An 18350-nucleotide genomic window follows, 5' to 3' on the forward strand; every position below is an offset into this window, starting at 1 on the left:
GGCATCGCTGGCAAGGCTGCCATTTATTGCCCACCCCTAGTTGCCCTTGAGAAGGTGGTAGTGAGCTGCCTTCTTGAACTGCTGCAGTCCACATATTGAAGGTTCTCCCACAGCACTGTTAAGGAAGGTCAGTCCAGTTTTTTATCCATTTTTGTAGCAGTTTGATACTCTTCAGTGGCTTGCTAGGCCATTTTAGAGGGCAGTTAAGAGTCAACCACATTGGTATGGGAGTGGAGACATATCTAGACTAGACCAGATAAGGGGCAAGTTTCCTTTCCTAAGAGACATCCAGGAATCAATTGTGTTTTAATGGCAATCCGACGGCTTCATGATCACTTCTACTGATACCAGCTTGTGTGTTTTTTCTGACTCCCTCCTTTCCTGAAGATTTTGACTCCTGCTGGGGTATAAGAGTAGAAGGAAATTTTATATCTGAATCTACACAGTGAGCAGCAGCAGGCTATTCAATGGTGTGGGTAGCAGAGCAAAGCCAAATCCTGTTTTCATCTGACATCCGTACTTGTGGTCCAGAGTGGAATCCTAGTTAATTTTCCCACTTGCAGATAGGGGAGAGAGGGGATGGGATCTGCTACTTTTGCTGGGATCAGGTAACTCTGCACAGACAGGGGATGGGATCTGTTGGCCTGTGGCTCAGTTATATCCTGGCCTATGCTGACCGAGTTATCAGGGTGGGGGTGAGGTGGAGCGCAGACTGTGTTGGAAGCTGCAGTAGCTTTCTATATTTAGTATGATGCATAACTCGGTGTATCCTTTGTAACCAGTCTTTTGAAAATGATGGGAGCAGCTGGATGAAATAAGCAGTGGTCAGTTTAGTGACTGGCCAGGGAGGACGTGGGATGGGAGAGTTCTGGGCTACTCTCCAAACCCAGCAAGGCCTGTCATTGACACCAGCAGGAATTCGAGTTGTAAGCCCAGGGTGTTGTACCCTGCCTATAGTGTACAGGTCTCTGAAGTGGCTGCAGTTCAGCCATTAGCGCACAGCGCTGGGAGTGAAGAGAGAGGGAAGAGGGATGATATGTAGGATGGCTAATTGGAGCCAAGGATGAATAAGGAATCAATAAAATAGAGACGCAAGAAAAACTGTGACAGAATTTGGTGGTGTAAGCTGAGTGAGGGATCAGACAGACACCCATCAACAGAGCTCCTGCTGTGTCAGTTGGTAAGTCGAGAAATCTAGGCCAGACGCACCCAGGTTTGATCCTTGGTCTGTGCTGATCACAGGCATTTCTGGGCCAGGGTGAGGAAAAAAAAAAAATCGGCTGAAGTGCCAGCTGTTGGCCTCTATCTGATGCGTGTTTGTGAACATCGAGTGAGGACAGTTTGGTGGTTTGGCTATGATGCTTTCTATAATGCAATCATCGCCATCCATCTGGCCCGTGAAGAATGGGCAAAGTGCAAGAGGTTCTGGATGAACTGTTGCCTCCAGGAGTGGAACAAGAAGTGTGCAGGGATGGGAAAAAAGTGATTACATTAATTTGATAAACTAAAAATATGACTGGGAAACTGTGGGGGGAAAAAAAAAACTTAGTGCTGGTTATACTTTTTTTTTTGAATCATGCTAAATCAACAACTTACACTTGTATAGCATCTTTAATGTAGTAAAACACCCCAAGGTGCTTTGCAGGAGCAGAATCAGATAAAAATTGATGCCAAGCCAAATTAGGACAAGTGACTCAAAGAGGTAGTTTTTATGGAGCTGCTTAAAGGAGGACAGAGAGGTGGAGAGCTTTAGGGAGGGAATTCCACAGCCTTGGACCTAGACAGCTAATGGCACAGCTGCCAGTGGTGGTGTGGAGGAAGTTGGCGGGGGCAGGGCGAGATGGTGATGGTGGTGGACAAGAAGCCAGAGTTGGAGGCACGCGAAGTTCTGGAATGTTTGTTGGAATGGAGGAAGTTACAGAGTTCGGGAGGGGTGAAGCCATGGAAGGATTTAAAAACAAGGATGAGAATTTTAAAATGGAGGTATTTAGGGACTGGGAGCTAATGTAGGTCAGGGAGCACAGGGGGGGATGGGTGAATGGGACTTGATGCAGGTTAAGGAATGGGCAGCAGAGTTTTGGATGACATTATGGCCACGTGGTGTGACATTGGTGGTTCCTACTGTTCAACCCTCACCTGACTGCAGCAAATGTATCTGTATTAAGAGTTTAGCCCCTTTGGGTTTTATTTTTCAAATAAACAGACAGCTACAGGTTTTCTTGTAGGTTTTTAAAAACAGAAAATCAATTGTTTATTGATCACTGTGCCTTATCTTGAAATTTTCGCAACCTCATTCAAACACGCATTTGCTTGTGCACACGCATACGCATACACAAAAAGAAAGATAGAGGAGGGAAAGAAGTAGGTGGGTTTTTTGTGGGGGAGAAGGATTGCGATAAACCTGTTGAATACTCTTGAGACTCAAAGTCCAGATAGTTGCAGGCCTGTGGTGATTGTGGATTTCTCTCTTGAATGAAGGTTCTGTTGAAGATGGTGGGTCACTTCTAGCTTTCTCTCTGCTGTGTGATGTCAATGTCGGGCTGTGCTTTCTGGCTTTTTGGAATGCTTGCAGTTACAAGTAGCTTCACCTTCTTGGTCAGTCTCTTTTTCTTTTTGGCTGTCTTTTTTTTTTAAAAGGTAAAATTGTCACTTCTCATCTCCTGTTAGGAGAGTCTCTGGGTTCATTCCCATGGTGATCATGCAATGGCCCAGGATGTGGCTACTTCGCACCCCTTTTGTTTTAGAAGAAGACATTCAGTTGTGGAATGTTGCTATGTTTGGTGTGAGATGGGTTTCATTATCACCTTTTGGCTTTGAAGATTTGCCCTTTGTCTTTGTCAGACTATTTGAATATATAAAAGGTTAATCCCCTTCTCTTTGGTGCCCATTTTGCACCATTGTTCATTTTTTAAAGACAAAGTCCGTTTTTCATAACTCTTCAGTTAACTCCGTAAATGTTGTATCATCACCCCTCTAATATGCATGATAATGAGTTTAAGTTTACGGAGGGTGCAAAGTAAGAGGCTGCCAGGAGACCATTGGAATGGTGGAGTTTGGATGAGGCAGAGGTGGATTAGGCAGTTTTGGGGAGAGGATATGGTGTTGGAAGCTTGGCTCAGGGTCAAATATGACTGAGTTTGCAAACAGTCTAGATCAGCCTCAGGTTGGTGACTAAGGAATGGAGTTGTGAAGGATGAGAAAGGACAGTCACCAAGACTGCCTGTTTCCACCTCTGCCCCGCCTCAACTCATCTGCTGTTGAAACCTTATCTATGCCTTGGTTACCTCTAGACTTTACTATTTCAACACACTCCTGGCTGACCTCCCACTTTCTACCCTCCATAATCTTGAGGTCATCCAAAACTCTGCTGTCTGTGTTCTAACTCGCACCAAATGCTATTCGCCGATCACCCTTGTGCTTGCTGACTTACATTGGCTCCAAAGATTTTCGTCCTTGTTTTCAAATCCCTCTATGGCCTTCCCCCTCCCTATCTCTAAAATCTTTTCCAGCTTCACGACCCTCTAAGATATCTGCACTCCTCTTTCATGCTTCTTGAGCATCCCCGATTTTTATTGCTCCACCATTGACAGCTGTGCCTTCAGCTGCCTGGGCCCTAAACTCTGGAAGTTCCACTCTAAACCTCTCTGCCTTTCTACCTCACTTTTCTCCTTTTAAGACACTCCTTAAAGCCAACCTCTTTGACCAAGCTTTTTGTCATCTGCCCTTATGTGGCTCAGTGTCATATTTTGTTTCATAGTGCCTCTATAAAGCTCCTTGGGATGTTTTATTATGTTAAAGACACTGTATAAATATAAGTTGACTTTGTTGACCTATGGCCTCAGTCATATGGGACATCATTTGTGACTTTGATAAGGCCCATTTCAGTGCTGTGATGGGATGGAAATCTGATTGGAGAGGTTAAAACATGGAGTTTGGAAAAGATGAGCATTGGGAGGTGGCAACACGTGCAATGACTTTGGAGAAGAAAGGGAGTTTGGAGATGGGGCAGTGATTTGCAAAGGCAGAGGGGTCAAGGATAGATTTTTGAAGGGTGGGAAATATTAGCAGCTTTGAAAGCAAGGGGAACAGTACCTGAAGAGGGGGACTGTTTTCAATATCAGATAGGGACCAGGAAGGGAAGTTGGGATGTCAGCAGTTTTGTAGGAATAAGGTCAAGAGAACAACAGGCAGGTCTCAGGCACATTGAGATTTGCTGCTCCATTCAAATGAATGCTTTCTTCTCTCGAGGTTCATTCACATATGGAGAACTGGACTGCACAGGCACTGGTAAGGGATGGACCTACTGATGGCTGGCCAGGATACAAGGTAACACCATCAGAATGGGCTTATTGGTTCTGGATCTGGGAACTTGGAAGCACGGCACAGCCCATCCAGCTGGTCATAGTCATTTATGGCACAGAAGGAGGCCATTTGGCTCATTGAGTCCATGTCAGCTCTCCATGGAGTTGTGCTGTCAGTCCCAGGCCCCGGCTTGATCTCTGTAGCCCTGCAACTCTATTTCTCTCAGGTGGCCATCCACCATCCGCTTGAAGTCATTGATTGAAAATAAATGCCATAATGCCAAAAATACATTCCTCCAAATTGCCTATAACCCTCAAATATCTGTTCCTTTAAATCCCCCACCCCTTTACTAGATTGCCCATCTTATAATATTCACCACCCTCCATAAACTATTTAAATCTTAATTCGGTGTCCCTTCCATAGAATCTCTCCTTTGGCTACTGTGGAAAATGTAGCTCATCAGTCCCAGGTCATAGGAACGGGAGTTGGCGATTCAGCCCCTCGAACCTGTTCCACCATTGAATGAGATCACGGCTGAACTAAGTATGTTAGCTCCATCTGCTTGCCTTGTTCTAAACCCAAACATCCTTGCCTAACAAAATCTATTTCAGTTTTGGAATTTTCAGTTGACCTCCAGTCTCAACAGCTTTTTGGGGAGATCTACCATAGTCTAAAACCATGGAACAGTCACAGCCTGAGATCTGGAGTCAGCCACTGCTGCTTGTGCACACCTCTATTGGTGTTAGTCTCAGCTCATTGGGAGCATGCTTGCCTCCGAGTCAAAAGGTTATGCGTTCAAGTGCCACTCCAGAGACTTGAGCGCATAATCTTGGTTCGTACTTTAGTGCAGTACTAAGGGGTGCAGCACTATTGGAGGTGCTGTCTTTTCGATGAGGCGTTAAACCCAAGCCTCAGGAGGATGTAATATAGAGCCCATGGCACTCTTTCGAAGAAGGACAAATGGGTTCTCTCTGACGTCCTGACCAACATTTATCTCTCAAAGAACATTGCTAAAAAATGATTATCCGGTTACTGTCTCATAGTTTGTGGGAGCTTTCTGTGCACAAATTGACTGCCGTGTTTCCTACACTGCAACAATGATTACTCTTCACAAGTACCTGATCGGCTGTGAAGCTTTGGGATGTCCTGAGCTTGGGAAAGGTGCAACATAAATGCAGCTGTTTCCTAGTTTCAGGTCTGTCCTGAGACAGAGAAATGTAGGAACAGGCTCCAAGGTACTGAGCAGGAAAAAATGGGAAATATCACTCCTTCAAAAAAAAAAGGGACAACATGCTGAGTGCTGCTATGGACGCAGCCAGGCTTGAGACTGCTTGGTACAATTTCCAGTCCGAGCTGGTTTAAACAGAGAGTTGCCAATCACAGTGTCCAGATTGTCCCTAGAGGGTGCAGTGGGTGTCGGTGGGGTCTCAGCCAGCAACAACAGGTCATGCGCCGGCTCACAGTGAGTCAGGTAGAGAGAACTGGAAAAATAAACCGCAGGAATAAGGGAGAAAATGCAACCTGGAAGATAATAGACCCAGACAGCAAAGAAAATTTTAACAATTAACAACTAAGGCAAAAAAAATAAAAGTGGTTCAGCTTTTATTGTGAGTGTTTCAACTTGTGTTTCTATTTAACGTTGTGCAGCCCGAAAGAGGAAGAAAGCCCTCAGGAGCGAGGCGTTTTGCAGGTCTGGTCAGCATATGGTAATGGTAGCGCTGGGATCCCTGAGCAGCTGCCTGGCCTCGGTGGCAAGGTGGTGTTGCAGGTTGCCCTGGGAACGGAACACGGAGTACTCCTGACAGAAGGTGAGCGGGATGAACAGAGTCAACTTGACAGGTGACAGCTACAAAGGCTTTTAGAACCTGTGACTGGTCCAGTCGAGCAAGCGGATTTGCTTGGAGCGGGGGGGATGAAAGGTATGGTTCTTGGGGCAGAGATCAGACATAATGTAGCTGGAAGAGGACCAATAGGGAAACACCAGGCCCTGCATATTTACTGGGGCGGGTTACATAGGCAGACGGGCGGAAGCGTGGAGTTTCATACGGGAAATCCGGAAGTCCAGTCGGGCAGGGTGTACCTTGAGCAGGCCGCAGGACCAGGCAGGTCAAACCTGGGGTGGGGGTAGGCGCTGATCCCAGACCCTGGGGTCTTGTATGGGAGCGTGGAGGAGCTTGCGGGGGGTGGGGGTGTACTGGGGAAGCATTCCTGCTCCTCTTGGCCCACAACCAGCGCCGTAACGACATTTAGCTTCTCGCCAAAGCTGCCCTTGCCTCCCTTCAGCTGCTGAGTTTCCTGAGGTCTCGGAAACCCAGCCACCCTTGTAGAACCTGCAAGCCAGGTTAACTCAGAGGCTGCCAGCCTCTAACATATTTATATTGCCAACCAGCCTCCCAAGAATCAGTTGGCTGCTCATCCCTTACCCTGCCTTGGCAAAACCCAGAGATCGACGGGTTGGAGCCAACTTCCCAAGGCGTTTGGAACTGATGGAATGGGACAGGGTTGTCGAGGGGAGGCGTGATGGGGCAAGGCGAGATAGAGAGTGGCATCACCCACTAGATTACCTGTAGACACCTTCTGGAGCCTCGAGCAATAGTGGAAATCTGGAACTCTCCCCCAAAAGGCCCTGGCTGCTGAGTCAATTGAAATTTCCAAGACTGAGATTGCTGGGGATAGGGATGAAAGGTGGGTAAATGGAGTTTAGACACAGATCAAAATGATCTAATTAATTGGTGGGACAGGCTTGAGGAGCTAGATGACCTCCTGTTTTTGTTACCTTTCCTTGTCCTCTCTTGGCACAGTTAACTACAATATTCCACTTCAATTCCTCTCTCCTGTTGTCCAGCTCAGCGGAACTCCCTTTACTTGGTTCCACTATTACATAGTCATAGTCAGAACATGTCCAGCAATGGCTTTTTTACTTACTCCAATACCATTACTTCAGCAATCCCCCGAAGATCTATTTTCTGTCCCCTCTTCATCATCTACATGCTTCCTCTTAGTGGCATTATCCGTGGTGTGATGTCAGCTTCCAACATAAGAACCTAAGAAATAGGAGCAGGAGTAGGCCATTCAGTCCCTCAAGCCTGCTCCGCCATTCAATAAGATCCTGGCTGATCTGATTGTGGCCTTAACTCCATTTTCCTGTCTGCCCCCCATAACCCTCGACTCCCTTGTAGATCAAAAGTCTGTCTAACCCTGCCTTGAATATAGTCAATGACCCAGCCTCCACTGCTCTGTGGGGAAGAGAATTCCAAAGATTAACAACCCTCTTGAGAGAAGAATTTGCTCCTCATCTGTGTCTTGAAAGGGAGACCACTTATTTTGAAACTGTGCCCCCTAGTTCTAGATTCCCCCATGTGGGGAAACATCCTCTCAACATCCACCCTATCAAGCCCCTTCTGAATCTTCTGTATGTTTCAATAAGATAACCTTTCATTTTCTAAACTCCAATGAGTATAGGCCCAACCTGATCAACATTTCGTCGTAAGACAACCCCTTCATTCCAGGAATCAGCCTAGTGAACCTTCTCTGAACTGCTTCCAATGCAAGTAAGGAGGCTGAAACTGTAGAGTACTCTAGGTGCAGTCTCACCAACGTCTTGTACAGTTGTAGCAAGACTTCCATACTTTTATAGAAAAGGAAAATAAAACTTAAAACTCACCAGCCAATCACCTACCTGCTCACCTAATTAATTTCTCTGGGCTTCAGCTCTCAGGTCTCAGTGTCACATGTATGCTCACAATACCCAGTTCTATGTCTTTGCCATCTCCCAACCGCTCCAGCTCTATGTTGTCTATTGGCTTGTCCAACATCCAGGCTAGGATGAGGCGAAATTGCATCCAGTTATACTTTGAGAATTGGCCCTGCCACAGACTTGGTGCCCTAGCTACTGATACCATCCCTCGCCATGGCCACTGTCTTAGGCTGAAACAAACTGTTCACAACCTCAGTGACCTATTCAAACCCAAATTAAGCTTCTGACTCTATATTCTCTCCATCACAGAGACTCCCTACCTTCACCTGTCTCTGCCCAGCCTTAACCCATCTCTGCTATGGCTTTGTCACCTCTATGCTTGACTGTTCCAATGTTCTCCTGGCTGATCTTTCATCTTTCATAAAGAAAAGCTCATCTAAAACTGTGCTGCCTGAATTCTATCTCACTCCAAGTCCTATTCCCAATCCCCACTACCCTCACTAACCTACATTGGCTGCCCATCCATCAAAGGCTCCAATTTAAAATTCTTATCCCCAGGTGTAAAACCCAAATGGCCTCACCCCTCCCTATCTTAGCAACCTCTTCCATGACCACAACCCCTCCCTCCCACCTCACTCCAGTCCTGGCATCTTCTGCATCCCTCCCCCTTTGGCCTTTAGCCACCTGGGTCCTATGCTCTGGAATTGCATCCCTGTATCCCAGCACTTCCTTTTTTTAAAACACCTTCCTTACAACTCCACCTCTTAGACAAGCTTTGACTCCCTATTATCTCTTGCTTTGATTTCTGATTTTCCCTCTGCAAAGTGCCTTCAGGCCATTTTTCTTCTGAATGCAAGCTGTTTTGGTGAACTAGTATCTGAAATCCTTTTCCTGTTTCAGGTGGCGATGTCTACAGCTTTGAACACTTTCCGTGGAAACTGGACTGCGAAGCCAGTCAGTTGGCAGTCCCCACTCTGGAACAGGCCTTAGCTGATTTGTACGTGGTTAGTGTGGCAGCTGGAAGTTACCACAGCGGAGCAGTAACTGAGGATGGAGCCGTGTACATGTGGGGGGAGAACTCATCCTGTCAGTGCGCAGTCCAGGGTCAGAGCCAGGTCCCGACCCCCACTCTGGTCACAATCTCCGACCCTGAAACCAGCCCCCCCGAGCTGACCCAGACAGTGCAGCTGGCCTGTGGAGAACAACACACTCTGGCCTTGTCATCGAGACGTGAGGTCTGGGCTTGGGGCAGCGGCTGCCAGCTCGGACTCGTCACAGCTGCTTTTCCCGTGTCAAAGCCTCAGAAACTGGAGCACCTGGCCGGGCGGGTGGTGATGCAGATCGCCTGTGGTGCTCACCACAGCCTGGCACTCGTTCAGAGGCCCTCGCCCCATGAGAAGATGCAGAATTCAGAAAAATGCCACCACTGCCACCAGTTGCTCCTGACAATGACGGACAAAGAAGACCACGTGATCATCTCGGACAGTCACTACTGCCCCCTGGGTATGGCACTGTCTGACTCGGAACACAAGCACTTTTCCCCAAATCCCAATCACCACCACTCCCCTTCTGAGCAGCTCCCTCACAATCACATCAGAGACACACACAGCACTGAGCTTCCCCAGCCAGGGCAGCCTGAGCACCTAAATGTTGCTGATAAAGCAGAGCCAGCACAACGTCCCGACAAAGCTGAGGAAGGTGACCCTCTGACCTTGCCACAGGAGCCCAATGGAGTGGTGCACAATGCAAGACCCAGGAGTTCACAGTACCCCGATGAAGAGGCAGTGAAGGCATACCTCAGAAAGCTGTCAGACATCTCCCAGCTGGACGACTCTGTGAAAAGTGCACACCTTCCAGGTCTGCAGCCCTTGCCCACATCGGAGAACACCTGCCCCACCAGCCCTTCCTCAGTAACCCCTTCAACGTTTAATAACCTTATGGTTTCCTGTGCCTCAGTGGTTGGAGAGAGAGTAGCCGCCACTTACGAAGCCCTTTCATTCAGAAAAGTTGTGAACTACTACTACCCATCTCAGACTTGCATCAGCAGCCTAGCAAGTGGCGGAACCCTACACAAGGAGACCAGGGAGGAACTGGTCAAAATGGAGGAGTGCATGCCCGACAAAAAGAGCTTCAGCCTGGGGGATATCCGGGAGCAAGGGTCAGAGGGCATGTGTCGCCGACTATCTCTACCAGGTCTTCTGTCTCAAGGTACTGCACGACTACAAGTAAAGGTGGGGGGGGGGGGGGTGGGGGTTCAGACAGGTGGAGGACAGAGGGACATAGACAGTCTAGCTAAAGCAACAGCAACTCCACGAGCATCTCAGCAAAGGCAGCTGAACAATTTGTGTGGAGAACCTCTGTTATTACTTCAATCGTTTGCCAGTCTTCCCTGAACCACCTGACGTGTGTTCAGTCTTTCACTGACCCATCTGCTGTCTGTTTCTCTCTCTCTCTCTGTCTGTCAAACACAGACGCACCCATCGTCTCTCTCTCTCGCACACTGACCCACGTGTGTCTCTCACACACACACACCCACCCACCCACCTGTTGTGCATTTCAGTATCTCACTGACCCAAGTGTGTTTGTCTCTCTCTCAGACCCAGCTGTTGTGCGTTTCAGCCTCACACACACACACACACACACACACACACTGACCCACCTGTTGTTTTTGTCTGTTTCTCAGAGTCAAAGTTGATTGTTATTCGAATAACGGTAGTTGTAACTGACAGGTGTTATCAGGTTTCCAATGTGTTCTGTGGTGTTTTAACTAAACCATTCTCATTTGCCTGATATGCCAGGTATCAGGAGTAGTCATGTGTTACGGATTATCTCATTTGAGTTCACAACGTGTCATGTACCACTTTGCTCACAATTGCCTGATTATATTGTAGCTCTACACCTACTGCCTTATTTATTCATTCTTGGATACGAGCATTGCTGACAAGGCCAGAATTTATTGCCCATCCCTAATCATCATCGAGAAGGCGGTGGTGAGCCGCCACCTTGAACCACTGCAGTCCAAGTGATGTCGGTAAACGTACATTTCTGTTTGGGAGAAAGTTCTAAGTTTTGACCGAGCAATGGTGAAGGAACAGCCATATACTTCCAAGTCAGGATGGTGAGTGACTTGGAGGGGTATTTGCAGGGGGTGGTGCTCCCATGCATCTGCTGCCCTTATCCTTGTAGGTGGTAGAGGTTGGGAGTTTGGAAGGTGCTATCGAAGGAATCTTGGCAAGTTACTGCAGTGCGTCTTGTAGATGGTACACATTGCTGCCACTGTGCACCAGTGGTGAAGGGAGTGAAAGTTTAAGGTGGTGAATGGGCTGCTGATCAAGCGGGCTGCTTTGTCTTGTATGGCGTTAGGCTTCTTGAGTGTTGTTGGAGCTGCACTCATCCAGGTAAGCGAAGAGTATTCCATCACACTCCTGCCTGGCAGATAGTGGACAGTCTTTGGAGCGGCACAGTGGTTAGTACCACAGCCTCACAGCTCCAGCGACCCGGGTTTCGTTCTGGGTACTGCCTGTGCGGAGTTTGCAAGTTCTCCCTGTGACCGCATGGGTTTCCGCTGGGTGCTTCGGTTTCCTCCCGCAGCTAAAGACTTGCAGGTTGATGGGGCAATTTACAGCGGCCAATTTACCTTAGTGTAGGTAGGTGATAAGAGAATGGTGGGGATGTAGTAGGGAATATGGGATTAATGTAGGATGAGTATTAATAGGTGGTTGTTGGTCGGCACAGACTCAGTGGGACATAGGGCCTGTTTCAGTGCTGTATCTCTATGACTATGACTAGAGCCAGGAGGGGAGTTACTTGCTGCAGAATTACCAGCTTCTGACCTGCTATCGCAGCCACAGTTTTTATAGGGCTGGTCCAATTAAGTGTCTGATCAATGGTTACGCCCAGGATGTTGATGGTCGGGATTGAGAAATAGTAATGCCGTTGAATGTCAATGGAAAATGGTTAGATACCATCTTATTGGAGATGGTTATTACCTGGCACTTCTGTGGTGTGAATGTCATTGCCAGCCCAAGCCTGAAGGTTGTCCAGGTCTTGCTGCATGTGGACACAGACTGTCAGTATCTGAAGAGTTGCGAATGGTATTGAACACTATTCCTTGCTTCAATTGTCATCTCTTATTTGTGCTGGTTATTCTGTATTCTGATCAGTACCCTAGATATAATGTTATTACAAATGCAGTGAAGGGCCCTCATGTCACCCAAGGCTAAGGGTATGGGAATGGGAATGGGTACAATCACTCACTGAAAGCTCGGATTCATGGTGGGATATGTAGTTCAGTATCCTTAGATTGTTAAAGATGCAGAAGATCAACCTGGCCCTTCCATAGACCTTAAGATACCACCACTGCAGCATCCAATTAATTCATAAATCCTTTCAGATTTTTGCCACTGGTCTATCTGGATGTCTGATCTGTGCATTGATCAGTCTGAAATTACCCTTTTACTGGTTCAAACTTCGACCCCTTGTCCTACTCTCATTTTAAATTTAATGCAGTTTTTTTCCTCCTGATTTACCTTTTTCCATTCCCTCAGCGACCTCATGGATCACTTCCAATATGAAGGACAGGGTTTCTCCAGTCTTCCATTATAGCTCAGTTGCTCCAGCACTAGGGATCTGCCTTATGCCCCTTGTCTCCCCGACTCCAACCTTTGAATGAGTTTCTTGTTTACCAGGACTGGACTCCGTACTCGAGGTGTGGTCTGACCACAGCATCATGCAGTTTGATCAGGACTTGATCTGACTTTGGTGAGAACATTCCAGTACTTTTGTTGTTCGATGGTTTGCATTGATTGGACATGTTGAGTGGTGCATCAGCTAAGACTCCTTGGTTTCTTCCAGCTTCATCCTTTTCCAATTCACCATTCATGGAGGATGCATGCTATCCATTTTCCTTCCTGTGTACAGTACTTTGCACTTGTTTGCATTAAATTCTGTCCCCCTTTTTTCTACCCACTCTGATATTTGGTCCAATTATAGCTGTGATTTTTTTTGAATAGATTCCACATCTTAGTTTGACCAATTTGCACTGTTCCTGAATCTTATTTTGATCTAAATTTAAAACAGTGGTGGTCTGATCACCAGAGAATCCCACTCGGTACTTCCCAGCCACTACCCCCCCCCCATGAGAAACAATTTCCTCTTAACGAGTACTTTTTTTTTTTCTTTCTATCCATCTGCTAACTTCTTACCCATTCCTAGAGTTTACCCTGAAACTGCACAGCTTTGAATTTAATAAGTGACTTTACATGACCTGAACAACCTTCAGGCTTGAACAGACAAGTTGCAAGTAACATTCGCACCACACACATACCAGGCGACTACCATCTCCCCTTGATATTCAATGGCATTATCATCATGGAATTCCCCACCATCAACATCGTGGGGGTTACCATCGACAAAAAAAAAACTTAACTGGACCAGCCCAATAAATACTGTAGCGACCAGAGCAGAAAAGGAGCTGGAAATTCTGCTGCGAGGAACTCACCTCTGGACTCCCCAAAGCCGGTTCACCATCTACAAGGCACAAGTCAGGAGCTTGATGGAATACTCCACTTGCCTGGCTGGGTGTAGCTCCAACAACACTCAAGAAGCTCGACACCATCCAGGACAAAGCAGTCCACTGGATTGACACCCCATCCACCACCTTAAACTTTCACTGCCTCCACCACTGGCACACAGTGGCAGCAGTGTGTACCATCTACAATGGGCACTGCAGTAACTTGCCAAGGTTCCTTCGACAGCATCTTCCAAACCGCGACCTCTATCATCTACAAGGACAGGGGTAGAAGATGCATGGGAACACCACCCCCTGCAAGTTCCCCTCCAAGCCACACACATCATCCTGACTTGGAACTATATTGCTGTTCCTTCACTGTCACTGGGGTCAAAATCCTCAAATTCACTCCCTAACAGCACTGTGGGTGTACCTACACCACACGGACTGTAGTGGTTCAAGAAGGTGGCTCACCACCACCTTCTCAACTTCCAATTAGGGATGGGCAATAAATGCTGGCCTCGCCAGTGATGCTCACATCCCATGATTTTAAAAAATGCAGAACTTTGTCAAATGCCTTTTTGTTAGTCAAGGTAGAAGACATTGCCAGGCTCCTCACTGGTCCACTGGGATTGTCTCTCTCTCTGTGTAGTCAAGGTGGCCAGTGCGGCAGGACCATCCCTTTCTGAGTTTGCACTGACTTTTCTCCACTAGATTATTGATGTAGGTAATCCTGGAGTTGACTCCTGATATTCAATTCTATTGTTTTATGTGGATTGAAGAAAGGCTGGTGGGTCTGCAGTTGTCTGGTCTTTTTTTGTCCTCATTTGAGGATGGGCACAATTAGCCCATTTCCAGTCCAATGGAACCTTCCCATCATCAATGCCTCAATCTCCTCCATATTCTCTCATTACTCTGTGATAGATACCATCTATCCCTGTGAATTTGACTTTGAGCACAATAGCCTAACGGAGTTATTTATAATTAGGCCATTGATTTTACTTGGGATACCTATTTGGAGAGGACATTCTGCCATTATCTTCCTTTTTTTGAATAGCTGGAGGAGGTACTCATTACAAATATTTCTTTCATGCTAATCATCAGATTTGAGCCCCAAAGCTGAGCCTTGTGCTAGCAATGAAAGTCCACCCTCAACATGCCTGCCTTTATGCTCCTCTGTCCAATCCATATGGTAGCTGCCAGCCTATTGTCCACCCTACCATGTGTAAGTGCCAGAGAGTGGGTGGGACTTTTCATTTTCAGGACTATCCCTTTCCCATCCCACAGAAATAATCTCTCTATAAAGATGCCATTGTCAGTTCTAGTACAGGATGGCTTGTGGAATTAGAACTTGAAGAGCTGCTCGTATACTGTGCATTTCATGGACAGTTGTACTTGAGAAGGAGTTAAAAATTATATTTTGCTGCAAATAAAATCAGGGACCTTCTATTGTCAAATTTAATAATGTTGGAGAAATTTAGGAACTATGAGTTTCTCTGTGAAGTTTTTAAAGTATCATCCTTGGCTCAGTGCCTCTGAGTCTCAAGGTCAGGAGCTTAAGCCCCACTCCAGCACATAATCTAGGCTGACATTTCAATGTAGTACTGAGGGAGAGCTACAGTCAGTGGTGGCATCTTTTCTTAAACGGAGGCACCGTCCACCTTCTGTCTTGCACCTTGCATTAACTGGAGTTCATCCAAAACTCTTGTTTGTATTCCATCTTCCGAGAGAGAAAATTTGCAGGGCTACAGGCAAAGGGCAGGGAGTGGGACTAACAGGGTTACTCTTGCAGAGAGTCAGCATGGATATGATGGGCCAAATGGCCTCCTTCTGTGCTGCAACCATTCTATGACCTTGCTGATCAACATTGGCTACTGGGGCCCCTGTGCCTTAGATTTAAAATATCTCCAAACTTGGTCCTGCCCTATAACTGCCTCAAAATACTTCTATCTTGTTTATATCAAAGTTACTAGTTTTACTTGTGTCATTTTTATTTTGAAGGGAGCTTTGCTAATGCCTTCCCTTGTGAAAACTTGAAGGAACTTCAGGTTTCTCGAACACTGACCTATTGTGCAACCAAGCCTTTTGCCCTACTGTTGGTGTTATACCTTCCACTTCTTTGCCCCATGCTCTGGAATTCCCTTCCTAAATCCTTCCACACCCCTATCCCCTTTAAAACCCTCCATAAAAGCTCTGATTGACCATACTTTGGTCATTCCATCTAATATCTCCTCCTTTGACTCATGTTACGACCGACTGTTCCAGTCAAAAGACCCCAATCAAAATATACAATTCTGATTGTGGTGGGAGAAACGCACTTAATTCAATCCCGTCCCTCCACAGATCGCCTAACATATCATTTTAAACTTTCCAAATTAAAGAAAGACCCAGCCAAATTGTACCATCTATTAACCCCCGAATGAGGCTAACCAAACCAGGTGTCTTTAAATCAACAAATTAACTCTTTAATTAGAAAAACTAAATTCTCAAACACTACTAAGACAAACATTTAAAATAGAAAAATTAGAGTCCTTGCAAATTTACAGTCCAAAGCTGCTTGAAGTCCTCACAGCTGTCCGATGGGGAAAAAGGCTCAACAGTAGAACAGTCCGTAGTCTAATTCCAGCAGTAAGTAATGCTTTTCTTCCTTCAGCGATGGATTTCAATAATTAACAACTTGCAAACACTTACAATAGAATCAATTTGACTTGGGTTTTTGAGATATAAAAGATTGCCACAATCTAACTTCTTTTCCTTCAGTTTAAATGGTCAGAGATCTCTATTTTAGCTTGACCTTTTTTGGAATTTTGAGATAATAATTAAACAGACCAAATTCTCTCTTCAGTTTAAATGGCTGAGAGCTCTTCTTTCAGGTGCTAACATCAGCTGTCTCAACTAAAAAGCCAGTTCAAAATTGAATTGTAACAAATGTATCGCTTGATGCTCAGTCCAAGTGGCTGTTTCCAAGGTAATAAGAATGCACCCTTTGAATTGCAGTCTCCAAATGGCTATATCCAACAGCAACCAAAAATGCACTTTCTCCAACTCCTGAGGCTTGCTGGTTCTTAAAGCAGTACTGATCCTTTGTAAGGCTTAAAGGCAAACCACATATTCCCCGGGGGGGAAAAAAACTACAGGACCATGACACTTAGCATCCATATTCACCTCTTGTGAAGCACGTTGGGGCATTTTTCTACATTAAGGGCTTTGCATAAATGGAGGCGATTTGGTCCACTATTATCACACATTCTTAACAGTTCAAAGTGGGCATAGGCTCAAAGCATAAAACTATCCATAATGTGGCACTAATTGACAGCTTTGGTCAGATGCACTGAGGACAGGTAGAGCATGAAGGGAAATACCGTGCAGTAAAAACAGTCTTCTGAGGCTGATATTAAGATACATTGTTATGATAGAGTGGGGAGTGGGTTTACTTTGTATCCAACCCATGCTGTACGGGACCTGGAAGTGTTCACAGAATCTTACAGCATAGAAAGAGGTCATTCAGCCCATCATACCTGTGGTGACTCTTTGAAAGAGCAATCCAATTAGTCCAACGCCCCATCCTTCCCCATAGTCCTGCAGAATTTTCTTTTTCAAGTATATGTCCAATTCCCTTTTGCAAGTTATTATTGAATTTGCTTCCACCACCTTTTCAGGCAGCACATTCCAGATCATAACTCGCTGTGTAAATGAGCATGTCCTGTCTTGCCTGATTCTTTTACCAATTACCTCAGATCTGTGTCCTCTGCCACTGGAAACAGTTTCTCCTTATTTACTCTCCATGATTTAACATCTCTATCAAATCCCTCCTTAACTTTCTCTGCTCTAAGGAGAGCAAAGGCAGTTTCTCCAGTCTCTCCATATAACTGAAGTTCTTCATCTTACTAAAACTCCTCTGCTCCCTCTCCAAGGCCTCAACATTCTAGGAGTGTGGTGTTCAGAATTGAACATGGTACTCGAGCTGGGGCTTAAATCAATATTTTATAAAGGTTTAGCATAACTTCCCATTTTATACTCCAGAAATCTTGAAGGATTATGTTGGAGCCAATCTTTACTTTGTCTTGCATTTATATTATGAAGTAAAAAGATTACAAACATGCAGCTCCTCGCTCAAACCTTCACCCAAGATGAATTTCTACTCCAGTATCACTGCTTTAGGAAACTACTGCCACATGGCATAAGGATTTCTCAGCAGGGTTTGCATATATTAAACTTTAAAAAAATGGAAAATGCTGTGAAAGTTATTTTTTTGCTTTTGTTTTTTAAAATATGAGACTGCTGACTTTGCAAATACAGGAAGTTACATATACTCAAGACAGACTTTAATTAACACGCTCCACTTGCATATAAACACAATTAATATCCTATGTGTTTTTTTTGAAAGCAGCCTTCTCAACTCATCCGGTCATGTTCAAATATTTGTTTATGTGACCCCCAGGTCTCTTCCTGCACCCCTTTTAAAATTTAGTTAATATTTGCTCATTCTTTCTTCCAAAATCATCACTTCAAATTTCTTTGCATTAATTTTCATCTGCCACGTGTCTGCCCATTTCAGCAGTATGTCCGTCTTCCTGAAGTCTGCATTTGATGGGATAGTGTAGAGGGAGCTTTACTCTGTATCTAACCCATTTTTTTTTTTTTTAACTCTGTATCTAACCCCGTGCTGTACCTGTCCTGGGAGTGTCTGATGGAGCAGTGCAGTGAGATCTTTACTCTGTACCGAATCCATGCTGCAGTATCGCATCCAAAACTTGACATTCTAATTGTGGCAAATCCAATGGTATAGGTTTAGCATTACTTGTTTTATGTTCTATACTCCTACTTATAAAACCTAAGATT

General features: G+C 45.6%; 1 protein-coding gene across 1 annotated transcript in view; it reads left to right on the forward strand.

The window, feature by feature from the left end:
• als2b (alsin Rho guanine nucleotide exchange factor ALS2 b) overlaps positions 1-18350 on the forward strand; it is a 201215-nt gene that overhangs the window by 3763 nt on the left and 179102 nt on the right. Inside the window, exons 2-4 of the mRNA XM_068036302.1 lie at positions 4249-4326; positions 5950-6110; positions 8900-10207. Coding sequence (XP_067892403.1) covers positions 4295-4326; positions 5950-6110; positions 8900-10207 — 1501 coding nt within the window. The 5' untranslated portion in view covers positions 4249-4294. The remainder of the gene's footprint in view (positions 1-4248; positions 4327-5949; positions 6111-8899; positions 10208-18350) is intronic.

Source organism: Heterodontus francisci, chromosome 7 (genome assembly GCF_036365525.1).
Source record: "Heterodontus francisci isolate sHetFra1 chromosome 7, sHetFra1.hap1, whole genome shotgun sequence".
In the NCBI taxonomy this organism is placed as follows: Eukaryota; Metazoa; Chordata; class Chondrichthyes; order Heterodontiformes; family Heterodontidae; genus Heterodontus; species Heterodontus francisci.